The sequence below is a fragment of the Corapipo altera genome, unplaced genomic scaffold, assembly GCF_003945725.1.
Source record: "Corapipo altera isolate COAL_440 unplaced genomic scaffold, ASM394572v1 206, whole genome shotgun sequence".
Classification (NCBI taxonomy): Eukaryota; Metazoa; Chordata; class Aves; order Passeriformes; family Pipridae; genus Corapipo; species Corapipo altera.
Window position 1 is genome coordinate 278,419 of NW_020885032.1, and position 2,405 is coordinate 280,823.

Here is a 2,405-nt window from a genome sequence, read left to right on the forward strand (position 1 = left end):
TGGGATCGGTTCTCTGGGTCTGGGATCGGTTCTCTGGGTCTGGGATCAGTTCTCTGGGTCTGGGATCGGTTCTCAGGGGCTCTCCGGGTCTGGGATCCTCTCTCGGGGGCTGTCTGGGTCTGGGATCACTCCCTGGAGGTGCCAAAGCCACCACCCTCTCCTGAGCTCTTCACCCAGAGAAACACACTGAAACCAACATCTTGGTTCATCCTAAGAATTCCTTGGAAATTCCGAGGCAAGCTGGAGGAAAAGCAACCTGCAGAGCTCCAGGGGATGGTCCAATCCCACCTGGACCACCGGGTTTTGGGGTTCCTGGACTGCAGACCATGGGGGGGTCACAGCCTCAGAGTAGCCCCACGACAACCCACAGGAACCACGTGGTTCCTTCCATGGTCTCCTCCTACTTGGGTCCACAAACACTTTTCCATCCAGGAATGGTGATAATTTTTAAGGAAATGAGTCAAGCTCAAAGATCCCAGGCCAAAGCCACCGGCCTCGATCCACACAGCACACGGATGGATCTCCAACAACTTCAGGGGTCACAGAGAAGGTTCAAATCCTGCCAGGGATCCTCCTGAGAGATCCAAAAAGTCTCTGACAGCCCCATGGATGTCCCAGCAGTGCCCTCTGGTGTCTCCAGACACCTCATTCCCCAAAATTGGCCTTTTTCCTACTGGAAAAAAGGCATAGGAAGGCCGAGGGATGGAGCTGAGGAGCACTAAGACCCCCAGGGAATGTGGTCCCCTCCCATCTCCAGCACTCCTTTAGCCAAGCCCCAAGTTGCCCCTCCTCACCTGGATCCACCAGAAATGAGTTCAGGGATGAAGCTGAGAGCAGGGAGAAGACATTCTCCCTGCAGCAGCAACGGGAGGAAAACAAGGAGAGCAGAGCTCTGGATCTGCCCTGGATCAGCCCCTCGGTGATGCTGAGTTGCTGTGAGTGATCTTTGGTGACCTTGGGGACACCAGGAGCCACGAGCAGGAGCTCAGAGCACCTCAACCAAAGCCTTCCAAGACTTTGTGGGGCGAGTCACTGAGGCCACGGGACAGGAAAATCCTGGTTTTCCAGCCAGGATGAGCTTCAACTCATCCTTAAAACTCAACCCCAAAACACACCTTAACAAGGAAAAAAACAGTTCCTCAGGGGAAAAACGACCACTGGGATCAACTCCTCAATAACCTCAGAACTTCTTCCACCTCCAGCTCCAAGCAAGGCCTGCAGGCTTTATCCCATGGGATATTCCTCTTCCATACAGCAGAAGACACCAGCTGTTTTTCCAGGGAAGAGACAACCCCAGGTGCCATCCCGAGGCGGACGTACCAGCGTAATAAAAGCGAACGTCTTCGGGAAGGGGCTCGTAAAGGGGGGCAAAGTAGGGGCCCCTGTGCTCCAACTGCATCCACTTGACTCCATCTTCCTTCTTTTCCTCTTCCCACCTGGGAGAAGACACAAAGGGGGGACCCATGAGAATATCCTAAACCTCCAGGGTGAAGTTCCAGACCCCAAGTTGGCCCAAATTCCAAGTGAAATCCCGTTTTCTCCGCTCCCGCCTCGGTTTTCCCGTTGTTTGAGACGAGGGAAGTTGCAAAGGAATCCAGGGAAAGGTGTTTTGAGGAAGGGGGTGGTGATATTGGAGGGATTCAGGAGAGTGAAGGGACCTTAAGGATCATCTCATTCCATGGGAAGAGACACCTTCCACTATCCCAGGTCGCTCCAAGCCCCATCCAATCCATCCTGAAGAATTCCAGGGATGAGGCAGCCACTGCTTCCTCTGGAAAACCTGGAGCCGTTCCTCAGGATCATTCAGAACTTTGATTTTAATGCAAATAAGATTTGAACACATCTCCCCCCTCGGCCAGAAAAAAACCAGGATTTTCAAGTCCAGTTTTCCGAGCCTCAGCTGGAGATTCAAAATCAGTCAGTTAATTAATTAATTAATCAATCAATCAAATTTAAAAGTTAAAAATAAAAAAAGTGGCAAAACAACCTGAAAAAAAAATCAGAAAAGTATTAAAAGGGGGGAAAAAAAATGTGAGGGGTAAAAGAAGAGGGATGCACAGGATGAGGCACTGGCCCTTTAATTCCAGCATCTCCAAGGGGGAAAAAAAGCCAGGGATTGCTGGGAAAACACAGGCTGAGAGAGAGAAATTCCCGTTTCTTGCTCGGACGTGGCCCCAGAAGCATTTGGGATTTTTCTCCTTCCCCCTGGAAATGTGGAGGAATGAATGGGTTGTAGGAAAAGGTGGATTTTGTCAGAAAAACACAGAGGGAAAACAAAGATATTAAGGAAAAATCAATGAGTTATAGGAATTTTGCCAGGAAATGTGGAGGAATAAATCCAGTGTGGCAAAAGGTGGATTTTCCCACAAAAATACAGGGAAAATACAAGATATTAAGGAAAAAAA

At 50.1% G+C, this 2,405-nt stretch overlaps 1 protein-coding gene across 1 annotated transcript in view; it reads right to left on the reverse strand.

Annotated features, from left to right (window-relative positions):
• TOP1MT (DNA topoisomerase I mitochondrial) overlaps window positions 1-2,405 on the reverse strand; it is a 21,276-nt gene that overhangs the window by 16,102 nt on the left and 2,769 nt on the right. Inside the window, exon 2 of the mRNA XM_027668237.1 lies at window positions 1,321-1,436. Coding sequence (XP_027524038.1) covers window positions 1,321-1,399 — 79 coding nt within the window. The 5' untranslated portion in view covers window positions 1,400-1,436. The remainder of the gene's footprint in view (window positions 1-1,320; window positions 1,437-2,405) is intronic.